The sequence below is a fragment of the Orbicella franksi genome, chromosome 12, assembly GCF_964199315.1.
Source record: "Orbicella franksi chromosome 12, jaOrbFran1.1, whole genome shotgun sequence".
NCBI lineage: Eukaryota > Metazoa > Cnidaria > Anthozoa > Scleractinia > Merulinidae > Orbicella > Orbicella franksi.
The window spans coordinates 2,513,955-2,530,346 of record NC_138156.1 but is presented as its reverse complement, the minus strand read 5'-3'; the positions used below and the strand labels follow the sequence as shown (position 1 = coordinate 2,530,346).

Genomic DNA, 16,392 nt, shown 5'->3' with positions numbered 1-16,392 from the left:
ATTTGGTGTTCGATCAAGACTGTATCCTCTACTTGATCAGATTTTCTCTATCCTCATCACCTGTTTGCTTATAATTTCTGGATCAGATTGTACTGAGAGATTTAATGTTGATCACTTTTGATGAACGTCTGTTAAACTGTTACTGCAACCCCAGGCGCGCTCCTTTGCTCGCTCGCTTGTTCGGTCTCTCCGCCTGGAAAAGGAAAAGAAAGGCTAGTCAATTCGCATCAAATTATCTCTTGAATTTATGTTAACAAGACAGCAAATGCGTTTTCTTTTGTAAGTGAAAGTGTGAACATTAATAGCTAAGCTATTTTTGTCTGTTTTTCTCTAAAAATGTGAGGTTAAATGATCAGAACAATGTTTTAAATACTTTTTTTGAAAAATATCGAAATCGGTAATCCAGATTTCCGTGGCCTTCATACTTGTTCACTGTTTGTCTGAATTTCTTTGAAGCAAGCAATTACTAACGGTCTGAAAATATAAAAATACAAATGACATAAGTTGCATATTAAGCAGGTTTTCGATTAAAAAAGAAGGAAAAATCTAGTCTGAACCAACACGCAACCAGACTTCGACACTCGTGTGACGTCATCAAACGCCTCGCATTTTTTTTTTTTCTTTTTGCAAATAGACATTTCAGCCCAGGTAGTTTGTCTCCATTACAGACCACATGATATTTTCTAGAGAATTGTTCTTTTGTCCATTTAAAACTATTCATTCATATACACGAGAATTCTCAAGAGTATCATCACATGGTCTGAAATGGGGCAACAAACACCCAAGCTAGAAAGGTATATCCAGGTGGAATGTTAATTCTCTACTTGCACAAATCCCATACTTCACCTCTTTTACCCCCAAAAAACATTTGCATAGGCATTGTTTTAGATTTCTTTTGGGACATCTTCATGTCCCAGGAGAAATTGCAAACAATGATTATGCAAAAGAGGTGTAGTATGGGATTTGTGCAAGTAGAGAATAGAAAGAAAAATGAACAAGTATGGCGAAGAAAAGAGAGGATGGCATTAAGGAAAAATCTTGAGTACAGAGGGTAAACAAAAAATGGAGAAACAAGAATATTTCTGTATGCACTTAGCGACACATCATTGCTCCCAAGGCTTTTGTTTAACCTGGCTTGGATTATTTCTTTATGAATGTTCTTCCAGCAAGCAAGGTTATTTTGACATAACAAGGCAACTCCCTCCAAAATAGACTTGTGGTGTAGCTGTGAAGGAAGGAAAAACTTAGGGAAGTGAAATATCTTATCTCAGGTGTTCTCTTATAAACAGCACATTTTTGCCAGGTGTCTTTACTTTACCTTACCCACCCTCGTGTGTTTTAGGAAATGATTAAATACTATGGAGTAGATACTATGGATAAACTATGGAGCAAACTAACAAATAAAGAAAGACTGGCGATAAATCTCAAGTAGTTTAAGACCCACGTACGGAGGCTAGGTCTAAGCAACATCCTCGATGGATGTAGTGGCTGCCATCTTTGTAACTCATAATTTTAATATCTCTTATAGGACTATTCTTTTTTAGATAGTTCTAGTTAGGTGTCCCCTATTACCAGTGGGGATTCTCTGCTACTAGATGTAATTGACACGATGATAAAGTCGTTATTATTATTATTATTATTATTATTATTATTATTATTATTATTATTATTATTATTATTATTATTATTATTACTGAAACCTTTTTTGACAAGTCAAGATTCAAACACTTGTATGGTTCAGAAAGTGACCTTGCGTAAAGAATCCACACCATGCAATACATTGATGATCAATCTTCCATACTTTGTTTCTTTTGGTGTCTGATTTATTCTTTGTGATTTTCAGACTTTCAAGTTTAACAATCATTTTGAGGCTTCCCTAGATTTGGAGAGAATATTGTACACTGATTTCCAAAAATTACTTTCAACATAACATCATAACAATGGCTTATTTCTTTACTACATTAATTACATAGTTATTGCCTTAGTGTTCCAGGCTCTTTTGTGCTAATTCTAAATTTTTTGGAGGGGTGATTTTTAAGCACATATGCTATATGACTAACTGTAGACTGTTATATAATATTACATCTGCTTTAAATAAACTTATGAGCTTGGCTTATTGATTAACATTGCTGAAAATATCAAATTCCTAACATATCTATTTCCATGAAAGTGTTCATTGAGTGCCACCTGAATTTTTTTTTTCATATTAAAAAATCACTAGATAAGGTTGCTTACTACATACAGCTTTTCAAAAATTGCTTAGAAAATAATAATCCACTTCTACCATTGCACAACCATATTATGGCAATAACATGAAGAACTCTCTGTTTTAAATACACTATAGTGCTGGAAGTAGATGTTCTAATGAATTTCCTCAAATAAAGTCAACCCTAGTTCTTGAAGGGTTCTTTTTCTAGCGTTCATGAATTCTCTATTATGTTGCCTTCTGTTTCTCCCACTGTGCAGGTTTCATTGTTTTAATAGTTAATGCATGGATAGTCTTCAGTTCCTCGACTAAACAGTCATTCACCATCCTGTGCTGAGCTAACAGTGGTTTTCCCTCAAATTTGTCAGAAACAATGACTACTGAGAATTTTCCTCCACAGCCATCTGTCAGGTCAACCACTTCCTGTTTTCACGTGAAAAAAGTTACAGAGTCAAAAGTGTAAAGTTGACTATATTTAATCTTTCTAAGTAAGACTAAGAAGGAAAGTTGGGACAAGTGAAGAATTTACAAGGTAGGTTTTTTGACCAGCACCTTATACCCTAACGTTTCATAAATTCTTTCTTTGTGACAGATATATTGTATTTGCCCCTTTCTAACAAATAAAAACTAACCGCAGGCAAACATGAGTGGAACTAACCAGAAGAAAACAGTGCATTCGGCGTTCAGTATCCTGCACAATACCCCTGCCGCTAGGATAGTGCTCAGATTAACTAATTTACAGTTCACTCTCAATGATGGTAATGTACCGCATTTGAGACGGAACAAGTTTAAAACAATATTTTCAACTAGGGTAATTTGTGGGCCAGTTTTCGTCTAGATCCGCTTCAGCTCCTCTCCATGGTCAAGTCATGATCAGCCAGTGATATTGACCAACACGTTGATTTCAGTTGAAATGTTGACCAATGCAGTGTTAGTCACGATGGTCACTCATGATCAATATTGATGTAACGTAATGATGTAATCAACAGTCAGTTGAATATGGAATTTTGAATTCAAAGCACGCACACTTATTTTTCAACTGAAGATGAAAGAGATCTTAATGGAACGCTGTGAAATATAAGCTCCCAAAGCATTTGATGTGTAGTACATGCAATAAGGAGACGACATGTATGCATGCTACATGCGTCCACATCTTGAAAATCCAGATCGGCAAACCAAATTTTTGTGCGTATATTGCACAAACTGAGTACAAAATATATACTTCTCCTACCAAATGAATAGGGTTGAACTCCTTTTGAAGCTTTTCTTGAAGAAATTCACTGCTAATTCCACTCATGGCTTTCTTCCTTGCTTGATTATTAGATGAAGAGAAGAGCCTGGGTTTGAATGTTTTCATTTCAGCCTAAGTGACACACTTTCTGCCATACGATGTATCCGCTGGTCTGAAAGTCCTCAAAGTGTTCCTGAAATTCCTGAAAGTGGTGATTTTGTGATACTCGCCTGCAAAAGTTCGTAATTATGGGAAAGAAACAACACCAGAAAGACAAATTGTAAGCTTAATACCTTAATTAGGTCCTCTCTCTGTCTTATTTTTAAAACAATATGCCTTTAGTTTTGGCGAGGAGTTTGTGAGAGAATATTATGACAGCAATAGACATTGTAAGGCACTAAAATGTTTGTGTTCTATATTTTTCACGGTTTATGTTAAAGATATTTGACGAACAAGGAGTGGAGAGATGAATGGGGTGGAAAGAAAGCCGGTAAGTTAATTTTCCGTGAGATATCATTCCCTGGGTAGCCAGTACTAGCCACAGGTAGCTAAATCTTCAAGAAAGGATGCATGACTATTTCAATTACGACACATGATAAGCTGTGATATCTTCATCAAGTAAGGATATGATGGGTCCTGTAAATTATGTTTACTAAAGACATCCACAGTCGAGTGTTGATTCATATTATACCCTTGATCAAGCCCCAATCAACACTTGATCGACACTTGATCAACACCCAATCAACAGTGGGTTGATAGTTGGCCGAGTATCAACTGTTTCATATGTATTAACCAAAAATAAGTCAACTCTCAACAGACTCTCAACTGACTCTCAACATACTGTCAGTCAAGTGTTGATCAAGTGTCAACTGAGGTGTTGATTGAGTATCAGTCAAGTGTCAATCGAGGGTTAATTGAGAGTCAATTAAGGTTATCAATCGACACTCAACCTCTTGATCCCTGGGGATGAAGGGTTATGGGTGAGAGCGAAAATTAAGGGGTAAAGAATACCCAACACTAATGTCATTTCTTATATCTCTACTTAACAACATAGATTATGCAAGTAGTGTGAAGAAACTTACTGCAGATTCAATATTACATAAATGATCTGTTAATTCTTGACTATGATTGGTGGTAATTTTGATGACATAAATTTATCTTATGAAAAAAAACAAGACCTGAGTGTTAAAAGCCAGACTGGTCGATGTGTGCTGATAAGGGAAAAGGCATCTGTTGCACACATGCCAACCATCTATTTGATATGCATAATTCAGGGCATTTACTAGTAACAAATTTTAACTTTCCAACCAAATAAGACTGAATAAAATAGTATGAAGCATTCACATAGAAGTTGATCTGATTACAGTAACTGAACTCAGATTTGCTCAATAGCAAGAAACATTTCCAGGTTTATAGTCTCATCATCAGCTCAGCTGATTCCATAGCATTTCAAAAGACAGAATGTAAAGAGAAGGTTGTGATGCAGGTAACATTGAAAACAAGTGAATTTTCTCTGTATTACATTTTAGATGTACCTGAGAAGGCCAGCTTTAGAAGGTTACCATTTTATTGCTGCAGGTTTGTTTTCATGATTCAAATCAACTTTTCAGTTGACTTACAGCTCATAAACTATGTTATTAGTGAAACAATGCACATTGTGTGACTGAAATTGCATAATTATTCTTGCAGGAAAAGATGTGAAATAGAACTTGTGATTGTTGTGAAAAAAATGTCCTCCAAGTTTTTTTTCTTTGTTTTCTGTTATTCAGCCTTTCCATGCAGCCATTTGAACATCCACTCTGCACTAAAGATGGCATCATATTTGATTTGCTGTAAGTTACTCAACATATTTTCTTCTTAATTCACGCTGGGTTTGGCAAATAAATTTTGTGGGCAAAAGTACTGATATAAGAGGATTTCTGACATATTATTTAAGCTATACTTTTCTTCTTTTTACAGAAATATTGTTCCTTATCTCAAGAAATATGGGAAAAACCCAGTCACAGGAGAAGTATGTATCATCATTATCTGATAATTCATTAATCAAAGGCATGTCAATTACAGGACTGGTGTGGTATATGCACTTATATTATAATTAACATTCCGTTCTTCTTTTATAGCCTCTACAGGCCAAGGAACTTGTAAAACTGAATTTTCACAAGAATGCCGAGGGTAAGTTGAGTGATCGGTGTTTATTGAAAATTAAAGATTGGAATTTGGCAGTAATTGTTGTTGTTGTCAATTTGTGTCTTTTACAGACAAATATCACTGTCCTGTAACATTCAAAGTCTTCAATAACAACTCACACATTGTTGCTGTCAAAACAACTGGAAATGTCTTCTCATATGATGTAGGTTAAAAGTCTTTGCATTTTTCCTGTAGTACTTTTAGTTCCTGACCAGTGCTGAATGAATCAGAGGATGAAGAAACAAACCAGTCAAAGGAATAATTCCTTTCATTGGTTTGTAAACTGACAAATTTGTAGTTTTCTAGGTTCTTTTAGATGCAAATATAATATAAATATTTTCTTAATTTTATCCCTGAATGAGACATGCAGCTTTGTTTTCTTTGTGCCTTCCTTTTGGGTGGGAAAGTGTATGCCAAGTGTATGGTGGGGAGTGGATATAAATTTTTGTCACATGCTTGAACCAGTAGTTTATGTCAAAGAAACTTTAGTGTTACATGGCAGTAAAAAACATTAGCTTCTGCTTTTTGTTGATCCCATAAAATGTTCTTAGCAACATCTTTCACAGAAACTATGAATTTCTAACCTCAGATGGGTTTTCATATCCCAAATTTCAAACGCTAAATAAATATTACCTAATGACCCCCCTCCTGGTCTCATCCTGTCACACTACAGAGTCACTATGTACATGTGGCACTGTCTCTTAGTTATATTTAAGTTTTCAGTGAGAAATTTGTTTCTTCCCGACTGATAACAGGCAGTGGAACAGTTAAATCTAAAAGCAAAGAACTTCAAAGATCTTCTCACCGATGAACCATTTACACGTAAAGACATAATAACTATACAGGTTTGTCACTCTTTCAATGTTTTAAAGTCCATAGCTGCCATAATGCTAGTCAAAAAGTGCAAGAATGAAAAAAAGAAGTGCTTAATTGTTTTTTTACGTTGTTAATTTTTCAAATGTTAAATTAGTAATACTGGTTTATCAGTTGAAATAAGGGAGGTGTGGTGGCCTCATGGTTAGTGCATGGTTAGACTCAGGATCAAGCGGTCCGAATTTGAGCCCTGGCCGTGGACATTGTGTTGTGTTCTTGGGGAAGACACTTTACTCTCACAGTGCCTCTCTCCACCCAGGTGTATTATAATGCTGGGGGATAACCCTGTGATGGACTAGCATCCCATCCAAGGGGGAGTAGAATACTCCTGGTTGCTTCATGCTACAGAAACCAGGCATAAGCGCCGGCCTGATGGGCCACTTGGCCCGTATACAGACTTTACCCATCAATTTACATACTATTTTTATTATTGCTTGTCATTTTTCCAGAGTTTCACATGTTTTGATTTAAATTGTTTTCCCAACAGGATCCAACAAGTCTTGACAAGTTTAACCTGGCAAATTTCCACCATCTAAAAAACAACTTGAAAGTGGTGAATGAAGGTCTGTTTTGTATTCATGGTGCAATAAAAGTTGTCTCCAATAGCCCAGTAGAGTTGTTTCCATACTAGCAGCAAGCCTTGACCCTTGCATGAGAACTCAATATATAGACAACAGTCTGGAGAAAGTAGAAAATAGCTAGCAAGAGATAACTGTACCATAAATACTTTTCATCATTTGTTCAGAGGAAGAGAAAGCAAAGAAGGATCCAAAGTATTATTTGAACAGAGCCAACAAAGACACACTTGGCATTCTTAATGAGCTGGAAAGAACTTACAAAGAACCTGTAAGTAAACTTTACTTTATCTGTCATTCTCTATGCTGCTTCTGTTGCTCTAGACTGAACTTTCCTTTTAATATTCATTTTAATGGACCTAAATTATGGAATGAACTTGATGAAAGATTCAAGTGTTGTACTTCTAATCAATTTAAAAATGAACTAACTTCACATTTCATTAGTCTCTATTAATCTTTACTGATATTTTGATGGTTTATATCTATTTATTTTGTTTTGTTTTGTATATTTACTCCTGTACCAAGTTTATGATATTTATGTGTACCAATGTATTTGTTGTGCCTCTTTCCTGACTCTCACATGTTTAATTATTATAATTACGGTCACCCAACTAGTTTAGCTTTTTAGTTATTTTGGGTGTCCCACTACTGTATGTACTGTAATGTTTATTTGTTTATGATTATAATCTTGTAAATTCTTTTAGTTGTTTGCAGTAGTAGAAAGAAACTGTTGTTGTTGTTGTTGTTTCTGATTGACAAGATCACTTTATCACTGACAGAAGTTTCTTTTCTGACGGAACATTGATTTACTAATAATTACTTCGCAGGAGAAGAAGAACATAGAGAAAAGTGAATCACTCACAGAGAGGAATGCAGTAAGTTTCCTGCCCAGTATAGACCCTTTGCATGAATGGTGCTTGTATTTGAATAACAATATTTATACGTCCTTAGCCTTACATTCATGTGAAATCCCTTGTCTGGAAACATGATCACAAGGCTAAGGATGCATAAAGTATTGTTACTCAAATTTAGCTGCCATTTATGCAAAGGATCTATACTTATTTGTTGACTTATTCTATTGTAGTTTCCCATTTTTGCAATGTACTTTTGGGTAAATTTTGATAAATAATGTTGTTTTTGTTTGTCGATGCATGTAGGCTCATTATTCCACTGGTGCTGTAGCTAGCTCATTTACATCGACAGCGCAAATACCAGTCACTCAACAGGAAGCAGGTAAGACATCACAAACTCAGTAGACTGCAGCCATCTCTTCAATTTAGCATTCTTGAATTGCAATGCGTTGTTTATATCCAACTCAGTTGTCTGATTAATAAATCAAACAGTCAATTGCCATTTAATGCTTGTTTGCTCATTTGTCCATAAATTCGCCTGTCCAAGTAATGCACTTAACAGTCTCTTTCTTTATTAATAGGAGCTTTTAATGATCAATCAATTTTATGATTTATTTTCAGCTGTTGTTGATCAGGATATAGTACGATACAGAGAAGTGAAAAAGAAGGGTACACACCTTGTACATGTTAAAAAGATAATGTCTTTTGTCCTTTTTATTTCTTATTTTAAATTGATCCGTGGAATTTGGAATATACTATGATTCTTTTTTCTTTGTTAAGGTTATGTGAGACTGCAAACAAGTCATGGTGACCTAAACTTGGAAATTCATTGTGAAATGGTGAGCAAATACAAAGAACTTAATTCTGGGGCTTTTCTCAAGATGCAGGATTGACACATTTGATTCATTTATACATGACTCCTTATAAACCTAAACTGTGTAGACAACAGTATCTGAGGAAATTGTTTATGGTTCAAAAATTCAGAAACTGAGTTGTTCCAGAAAATATCGACTGTGGTTCAATTTCACCCTTGGAACAATTTTTGGTATTTTCCTTTGTTTTATATAATTCATATGTTGTATTACTACAGTGGAACCCTGCCTTACGGCCAGCCCATAAGCCACCTCGTTGTTAGTGTCACTTTATTGTGGCCTGAACAAAAGCTCAGTCCTGAGAAGTCATTTTCTTATTTCAAGAACCCCTTTAATATGGCCACCCGCTTAATACAGCCAGATTTTGTGATGCGTTGGTGACCAGTCTGGGGTGACTGGATTAATGGTGTTCTACTGTTGACACCAGAACAAAGGAAAATACTAAATTGTACCAAGGGTACAACTGAAGCTCAATATATCTATCTCCCCTTTTAGTATAAATCTACTAGTGTTCTATCATGAATGCAGTACTTTGATTGGCTACACTGCACACACTAGATGTTCTGTTGTTGACAGTGAGTAGCCTAGCAGTATGCAGTTGTTAACAAAATGGTGGCCATTACTTTGCATTCTCATGTGAAGAGGATTTAGATAGAGTTTTGAATGTCTGGTAGATTTACACTAAAACAATTATAACAGATAATTTGCTCTCCACATTTATGTGTGATAGTTTACTTGAGGTGCGCCCTCCTCAACTATCATGCGATAGAAATCTCAAGCTCATAATGTAATTGTTAATTAGAAGGTTTTTGGTTTGAACCTCTCTCCCCCTGGAAATTCCAGTTCAGCTTCATACTTTCCTGAATAAAATTGTTGGCTTTTAAGATCCCCACCTCCTCAGAATTTCCAGTGACCTTCCATGGGCTGTAATATATATATTGTTGGGACTGCACCTTATTTCTTCTGGTACATGCATATATGTGGAAGATTTGAGACCAGTTTCATCATATTTTTTAGGTACCAAAAACATGCGAGAATTTTATGAAGCTTTGTAGTGAAGGCTATTACGATAATACAAGTAAGTAAATAGACAAGAAAGCGGTTTCTTCTTTCTTGACGTGAAATTGACGGTATTAGTTAAGTTTAAATTACACACCTAACCAATATGTTTTTTTTTTTATTTTCTTGTTAGTTTTTCACAGATCTATAAGAAATTTTATGGTATGTGTGAAGGCTGTTACATTATTAACTTACTTATCTGATTTATTCTTGAGCAAAAACGCAGCCTTTTTGTTGTTGTATTTCTAAGCATGTAATGAATATGGTTTCTGATGTTTCAAATCAAATCAAACCAAGAGCGTATTCTAAATTTCTTGGTACTTGTATGTGTTTGTTTCAGATTCAAGGAGGGGATCCTACTGGAACTGGGCAAGGTAAATTTTTAATTAAAAGCAAATCTTCCTTGTTTCCTCAGCTGCAGTAAAATGTAAACCTTTTTTCTTCTCAATTGGCGTGATTTACCAAACATCACTGTCATTCAAACGAGAATAAAATAAATAAATTATACGTTTGTGGGTTAAATTGTGAAAATGACACACACTCAGCCCAAGGAGATTGTTATAAAAATCTTACGTTTTACTTTCATAGTTTCAAAGGAGTTAGGGGTTTGTTCAGTTGAGAGGCCTATTTAATCAGGAACAGGGGAGGTTAATAACTTTGGGGGGATTCTGATTGTGGAACAGACTGGAAAACAAAACTAAGGGAGTTATACCTCGCAGACTTAAATTGGTCAAACAGGAGAGCAAAGATGTTTGTACATAATACAGGTTTTTAGTTTGTGTGTGTGTTTCGCATTTAACGAGCTGTTTATTTGCCTTCTTTACAGGAGGGGAATCGACGTGGGGCGAGGCCTTTAAGGACGAGTTCAAACCGAATTTAATACATCAAGGTGAGAAGGATGAATAAAGGCACTTTTTTATCTTGTAGACGTGTAGCATCTTTGTTTTTTCCTCCGTTGTACATGTACATTGCATCTCTATTGTACAGTAATAGTAAGTAGAAAATAGCTCAAGGAAAATACGCGCTCTGATTGGTTTAGAATCGTGCCTCTATTAAACAATTAGATTATGAGCTCGAGATTTCTATCGCCGCACCCTCGTCAACTATCACGCATAGAAATCGAGAGCGAATAATGTCACTGTATTAGTATAAATCTTCAATTACTGGTAGTTCAAAACTTTATCTAAATCCTCTTCACGGACACTTCGAAAACGCCAAGAAGCGGCCGTCATTTTGTTAACAAGGGTACACTGCTACGGAACTCACTATCTATGACAGAATACGAAGCCAATCAGAGAAAGGCGCTCGCGATAGAACGCTTGTAGGTTTATACTAAAACTCGATAGAAAGACGGTACATGTTTTCTATTTCTATTTATTTTTTTATTTTTTTCTATTATTTGCACATACTGAATGTTCTGAACACAATATTTTTGCACTTCGTCAATTTATTGTTGAGACTAACAAAGGTTTGCAGTCCCACAGTTACCGCATTCAAACCATTTTTGTCTTGTATTTTTCAGGCAGAGGAATTTTGAGTATGGCAAATTCAGGACCCAATACCAACAAATCACAGTTGTGAGTGATGGAACTCTATTCACACTTACTTGTCAATATTATGTTTTTAGTGCTGAACTGTCAACGTTTATGGGCAATAGTGAAGAGCAGCTCCTACAAGATACTGTCGGTCATCTGTCGGTCATCTGTCGGTCGTCTGACGGTTGTCTGTCGGTTGTCCGTCGGTCGTCTGTCGGACGACTGCTGGTCGTTTCGTTTCTCAGGAAACGAAACAAAAACATTTTCTGCAAATAGCAATCAAGGGGGAAAAATTATTCACGTATTACTCAGTTACTTCTTTTGGAAACTGCGAGAAATGGTAGAGATATGTAGAATCTAAACAATGGCAATTATTCAATGTATGTTTTCAGGAAGGGTCAGGCAGGGTCGGTAGGCCCTTTTGCCTAACCCTCCCCTCCCTTGTTCATTCTGTAGTACTGTTCATTCCGCCTTTTGTTTTCCTTGTAGCTTCATAACGTATCGTTCTTGTCGGCACTTGGATGAAAAGCATTCCGTGTTTGGCAGGTAACACTCTCGAGACTTTTTTTCTTTTCTTTTCGTTTAGAGACCTTTAAAAGCTTTTAAAATGTATTGGGCTTTAAGGTCATTCCTCACATTTGCATTGCGCATCCTTACTGCGCATAATTTATGGCGTCATTAGCGCGCGCTCGTGCACGCGCATATTGAAAACATGACGGATTTGCCTTGATATTGAGCTCCGTCAGTTGAAAAATGGCTCTAGCTCACCAACGAGCACGGGCACCCCAATTTTTTTTTCCAGTCATTGTAATCAACTAATCATAAGCTTTGCGTGAGAAAAGAGTGATCTAATTTCTATTGCTGAAAATTGAATAAATAAGAAAAATAGCAGATACACTGTGGTCTTTTCTATTTTGCAGTCGGTAACCACGTCAAGAAATTTGGTTCAAATTTTTAACCAAGGATTTAACTTTCTGCCTGAATCAAACTTAAAATGTTTATTTGTGTCCGACACAATGTATTGACTGCAGTTTAATGCATGTTCTTATGAGTCTGGGTTCACAAAGATTTTACAATTACTGGGAATGCGTTCTTATAATAAGCATTAAATAATGCCAAAATGGGGTATTTTCAATGCCTCACTGCTCCTTAATGAGCATGGGCACCCCCCCCCCTTTTTATTTCAAAATTGAAGTTATCATATGACAAATATTCAGTGGACAAAGTTTGAACAAAAATCTATTGTCACTTTTATTTCAGAGGAATTACCTTAAGTTTATTATCCAGTAAGGAAAGCTTGTTGAACGACTTTCTTTTTTTAAATGACTCTCAAGTAATTTTCCTTTCCCTCTTGGATAAAGTTTCTGAATTTCCGCAGTACAAGGTACTGTAGGGTAAATCTAGAGATAACGCGCGACTCTTGTACATTTTGTAGTACTATAGTCGTAGCTATTTGGTTTTTATAAATGTTCGCATGTTCACAGACGTGACTGGAGTTTTATCGTTGTGTCTGTTTTGCCAGGTTAGTTGGTGGGCTTGAAACACTTAGCGCTATGGAAAAAGTCGAAACCGACGAAAAAGATCGACCTAAGGTATTACTTTATCGAATACATCTATTCAATTGTGGGGCAGATCATTAAATTAAGTCCATTTTCGCGGTGAGTGAAAACTTTAGAGACTCCAGTTTTCCTTATACAAAGTTCTCATAAACACTTGTGGGTAAACCTTCTCCACCACCCTGTGGGTAAAGAATGGCCGGAATTTTCCGCAGCTGTCTTATGAGTAGGCCAAGAATGAAGAGGTTGACAATGAAGATCAAACAATGGGTTAAAAGCAAAGAAATTAAATGTTATACCGAGGGAGTTTACACTGTGATTTTGACGTTTCATTCGAACTGAAGTGATCTTCACATCGCAGAATGTGACGATATAGCTGTTGGTCATTTGTTTCTCTCTTTTTACCAGTTGAGTTCCGATGTCATTCCCGTTTTGGATTTCATTTAATCTGGGTCAAATTCTATTTTGTGTTCAATTGGGTGAATATTTTTTTCATTTAACTGTCTCCCATCAGGAAACGATCAAGTTGATCAAGGCTGTGGTGTTCGTGAATCCTTTTGATGAAGTGGACGCCGTTGTAAGTTGACCCAGCGGTGATCAACATCTTAACTCTCTTAAAAATTTATATGAAAAAGAGCCATCTAGGTCAGGAGAATAAGACAATCGATCACAAGGGCAATATTTTCTGGATATATTAACATATTCTCTAATCTAAGGCTGTAAGTAACGTATAACGACAGGTACGGAGAATTTGTATGTAGTCCCCTACGTTCGCATAGCTCGTCACACAATCCTTCCGTCACTGAGGAGAAAGATTCCGTGACAAGATACAGCGATGCGCACGAGTTATATACAAATACAGTGAAGAGCCAGATGATTGTCCATGATGACTAGCTAACGTGTCAGTAACGTGACAGAGACGGATACGAGTCATCATCCTTTCATTTTCCATTGGTAGGCTGTTGTTTTTTTGTGAGTTTGACACCAACTTAAATTTGTTTTCAGCTTAAAGAAGAACGCGAGAAAAAGGAAGAAGAGGAAAAGCGACAGGTAATGTACCCGATCACCTCCCAGGTTATCCTCGTCAGCTGAGGTCCATTACTTCTGCAAGTGTGTTTAATCACTGTAATGCAAAGATAGGATTAATAGCCTTGTACCTTCGCATCTTTGTTCCTGTTATCAATCTCTGCAAAACCCTAGTCAGTGAATCTCGTAGAAACACGTCAAGATTTTTCCGTTCTTATTATTCAATCAAACTTAAAGGGAGTACGAGCAGTCACGAGCGATCTCGAGGGTTCTGATTGTTGCTACGTAGTCATCGTAGCGCCAACAGGACGCGCCATGTTACGTAAGCAACACCGCAGGCTCAGGTTACAGTTGATCTGAAATGTTCTATTACTTGTGTGTACGTGAACAGGAAGAAGCCGCCAGGAAAAAGAAAGCAGCTGCTACACCAGCAGAAGCACCCAAGGTTTACCGCTCAGGAGTTGGAAAATATATTCCACAGAAACCAGCATCCAGGTATCATAAAATATATAGCTTAATAATGTATTTCTCAAGAACTATCAGCATAGAATGTCTCCTTACAATATCCATACACTGTCAAGCAGAAGGGTGATGAGAAAAAAGAAAATTATCAACAAGGGGATTTACCTCCGTACGTGCAAAGCTTAATTCTTACACTTGTATCAGGAGAAATGCATGGAAACCTTTAATTAATGAGGAATTTTGTTTGAGCTTGATCTGAAAAATCTTAATCATTTATCTGATTCTAGTTTTTAAGCGGCATTCAATTTTTCTCGACGTTTTTCCTTGCAATTAATTTTCTGGTTTAACGTTTCTTAGGGATGCCGATACTGCTGACTTCACACCGCAGCCAACAAAAAAGAAAATAAAAACTTCTGGTGGGTTTAAAGATTTCAGCTCGTGGTGACAAACAAACAGGGGGACTGTGAATTTCCATAGAAAAAGCCCAGGACAGGCTTCTAATCGAGAGAGCGTGAGATTGAATGAATGGCGGCGAAGGGCCTTACAGTAAGACAAATCTCATTGTTGAGACCTAATGCCTGGAGGCGAGAGAATTGTTCGCCATGACCACAGCGCAGTCAGTCTATAAACCGAGACTGGAAATCACATGTGATATCTCTCGCCGTACGTGACATTGGAGAAAATGGATAAAGCTTGATCAGTATAGAGCACTCTCTAAACAGAGAAAAGCCCGGCTGGCTCCAGGAAGAACCCAACAACAAGATTACACATGCTCGTTCAAAGCTCACACCTGTGTTTCCCACGGAGGCCGAGAAGATGGCGCTGAGAAGAAACGCTGTTCAGTTATGGCAAATTATCATTAGGTTTTATTGTCCAATCAGAAGATCGGACGCCTTCGTGCACTAACAAATTGCAGAAGTGTAGCAGCACTCGTAAGCCTGTAGTTCGGTTTGTGCGAGCAAGAAAAACATTGTCAGTGTTATCTGCCTTGACGATAGTCCATTATTTTCTTTTAAAAGCAGTCATGACCAGCCATAATGTAATTTATGTCAAGACATCGTTCTGACATGATTTTCCGTTGGTGAAGGTCGTACCAGGTACCTGAAGTATTTTGGCAAAATAAAGGTACCATGCACTAGACGTAGCAATTAATTCTGCATAGCGCTTGCTCAGGTTTGTAGTCACAAACAACTTTCGCCGCCTCTCTTCATATTTCGTGATCACGCGGCTAAAATCTAACGTTGAATTTGTCACGCGCTTGTAACGCCATAAATAATGAATTGGCATTATGCTAATTCATGTCATGACTATTAAATTTAGAAATGACATCAACTCGGAAAAAAAATTGTTTCTATAGATATTTCGATCATTGACATGTCAAGTTGTTCTGTAATTCTATTTTTTTTTTACCCCGAACTATGCGAAGGAAAGGATACTAAAATTGCCTGTCGAGACAGGTACGCATAAACCTTTTACTGAAGTAAATACACTTGCATATGATCAACTTTGAAAAAATGCATTTTATGAGTGCGATTCATTTGTAATTGTTCAATTATTTCCCCAATTGAAACTAAGGGCAGTGTTGCGTGCAGAACTCTATTCTTTTCTTTTGTTGCGTTTCTCGCATCACGCCGAAAATCACGAGGTAACACGAAACAACACGAACGCGAGCACGAATTATGTCGGGAGCAATTTTTATGACGAAATCTCTTGCTCTTTTAGTGCTGTTTTTCTCTGGTTTAGTTTAAGTATAGAATAATTGTATTCCAGTCGTTGAATTTTAAGAATGCTGTGTTGAAATAGAGGCTACTATTGTTGCGTGTCATGGAAGCGTCCTCTTTCGTGAAAAACCTGTCACTTTCAACCAGTCCTAAAGAGTTTTCTTTTTTATGTAAATCGTAAGGTTACTTTTAATGTTTGTAACTGCGCGTGAAAAATCACTTCGTGATCGCCACCCGC

General features: G+C 36.7%; 2 protein-coding genes across 2 annotated transcripts; one reads left to right on the top strand and one right to left on the bottom strand.

The window, feature by feature from the left end:
- Positions 1–1,801: 1,801 nt before the first annotated feature.
- Positions 1,802–3,529, bottom strand: LOC145463045 (bolA-like protein 2). The gene is made up of 2 exons (XM_081446748.1): positions 3,438–3,529; positions 1,802–2,629 (listed from the first exon to the last, which is right to left on the bottom strand). Exons 1-2 carry the CDS (start codon positions 3,501–3,503, stop codon positions 2,435–2,437), a joined length of 261 nt encoding a protein of 86 aa, XP_081302874.1. The 5' UTR covers positions 3,504–3,529; the 3' UTR covers positions 1,802–2,434.
- An 82-nt stretch (positions 3,530–3,611) lies between these two features.
- On the top strand, positions 3,612–16,376 carry LOC145463036 (RING-type E3 ubiquitin-protein ligase PPIL2-like). The gene is made up of 25 exons (XM_081446738.1): positions 3,612–3,717; positions 3,878–3,927; positions 4,967–5,015; positions 5,207–5,269; positions 5,397–5,448; positions 5,558–5,609; positions 5,696–5,787; positions 6,380–6,469; positions 6,985–7,060; positions 7,243–7,343; positions 7,900–7,947; positions 8,230–8,305; positions 8,545–8,592; positions 8,704–8,762; positions 9,813–9,873; positions 9,988–10,016; positions 10,195–10,228; positions 10,681–10,743; positions 11,377–11,431; positions 11,879–11,935; positions 12,912–12,981; positions 13,460–13,522; positions 13,951–13,995; positions 14,363–14,466; positions 14,791–16,376. Exons 1-25 carry the CDS (start codon positions 3,686–3,688, stop codon positions 14,876–14,878), a joined length of 1,557 nt encoding a protein of 518 aa, XP_081302864.1. The 5' UTR covers positions 3,612–3,685; the 3' UTR covers positions 14,879–16,376.
- Positions 16,377–16,392: the final 16 nt, after the last annotated feature.